This window comes from Perkinsus marinus (genome assembly GCF_000006405.1).
Source record: "Perkinsus marinus ATCC 50983 genomic scaffold scf_1104296954648, whole genome shotgun sequence".
Lineage (NCBI taxonomy): Eukaryota > Perkinsozoa > Perkinsida > Perkinsidae > Perkinsus > Perkinsus marinus.
The window spans coordinates 1-1,137 of NW_003208039.1; the positions used below are offsets into that span (position 1 = coordinate 1).

Consider the following 1,137-nt stretch of genomic DNA (forward strand, 5'->3'; position numbering starts at 1 on the left):
TGCTTACTCGAATTGGCGTATGGTGTTTGTGTGGTCGTCGATGTCGGCATGGTGGTATGATGATGAGAATGGCCGAGCTGATGATGGGCCGTTCGCCTGTAGTGAGATGACTCATAGTAGTTTTGATATGAGTATGCGGAATTACGGTATGAACATTCACGTCAAGATTGGCAATCTTACGTTCACCTACCTCCCGTGTGTGTCATCATCATCATCAACATCATCATCATCATTGCCTCTCCTCAGTCTGAGGCCCGGCGACGAGTACATCTTTGCTTTGGAATTGAAGACCTACTCGCCAGAGGACCCCAACAGAGAATTCCCTGGTCACAACATGGCAGTTAAAGTGGACCTGTCAGGGGTGCGGGTGTGGGTGTTAAGGCCGGCTATTCAAAGGCTATGGGAATACATTGGCTCGGCATTCATACCCTCAGTGTCTGGTGACACTAGTGGTGACACCACACCCATTGTGGACATTCCTACTGAGGATGAGAGACCGCCTGAAAGGATGTTCACGGCCGACAGCTCGGCGTTAGACAGTGGCGAGACTGACAGTATCGACTCCTCGGGTTACTACTCGCTTGACGAGAGCCTTGAGGATGATGATAATGGTGAAGGAGGAGCGAAGGGGGGCAGTAAGGCAACAGAGTAAGTGAAGTGATGAGGGCCCATTGCATCAGTCTTGGTATTTCAGGATTGCTGCTTTAACGCCGTCTCTACCATCTTCTGAGAGTTCAACGGTGACGCCTTCAAGTAGTCCTTCGCCTCCTCTTGTTGATACCAGTATGGTGGTTACAGCTAATTTGATTGACTCTAGCATTATCCTGCCGGTATCTGAAGAACCTAGCTCTGAGCTGTTGGTGACTAGAGGGACGGTTGTGTGTCAAGTCGAGAAGGCTACTACTCCTACTAGAGGACCATCGGTTGGGTCTATGAACACTAAAGTGACGTTGCATAACGGTACACTGTTCACGACTAAGAACTTTGACGTTCTCAATCGTCTTGAGAGGGAATGGAAGACGGCCGGAGAGGCCGCTGGCGCCGTTGGGAGCACATCGCCTATGTCTGATGTTAGCAGTGTTGTGCTGGCTGTTGGTGACGGTGGAGCTAGAGCCATCCTGAGTGATTGTGATGCTT

The 1,137-nt window shown here is 50.4% G+C and overlaps 2 protein-coding genes across 2 annotated transcripts; both read left to right on the forward strand.

Annotated features, from left to right (window-relative positions):
- Nucleotides 1–246: 246 nt before the first annotated feature.
- Pmar_PMAR013522 (hypothetical protein) lies at nucleotides 247–635 on the forward strand (the record flags this gene model as incomplete). The annotated part of the gene is made up of 1 exon (XM_002776040.1): nucleotides 247–635. A coding segment is annotated over one exon (389 nt), but the record flags the coding sequence as incomplete, so codon positions are not given.
- Nucleotides 636–785: 150 nt separating this feature from the next.
- On the forward strand, nucleotides 786–1,043 carry Pmar_PMAR013523 (hypothetical protein; the record flags this gene model as incomplete). The annotated part of the gene is made up of 1 exon (XM_002776041.1): nucleotides 786–1,043. A coding segment is annotated over one exon (258 nt), but the record flags the coding sequence as incomplete, so codon positions are not given.
- Nucleotides 1,044–1,137: the final 94 nt, after the last annotated feature.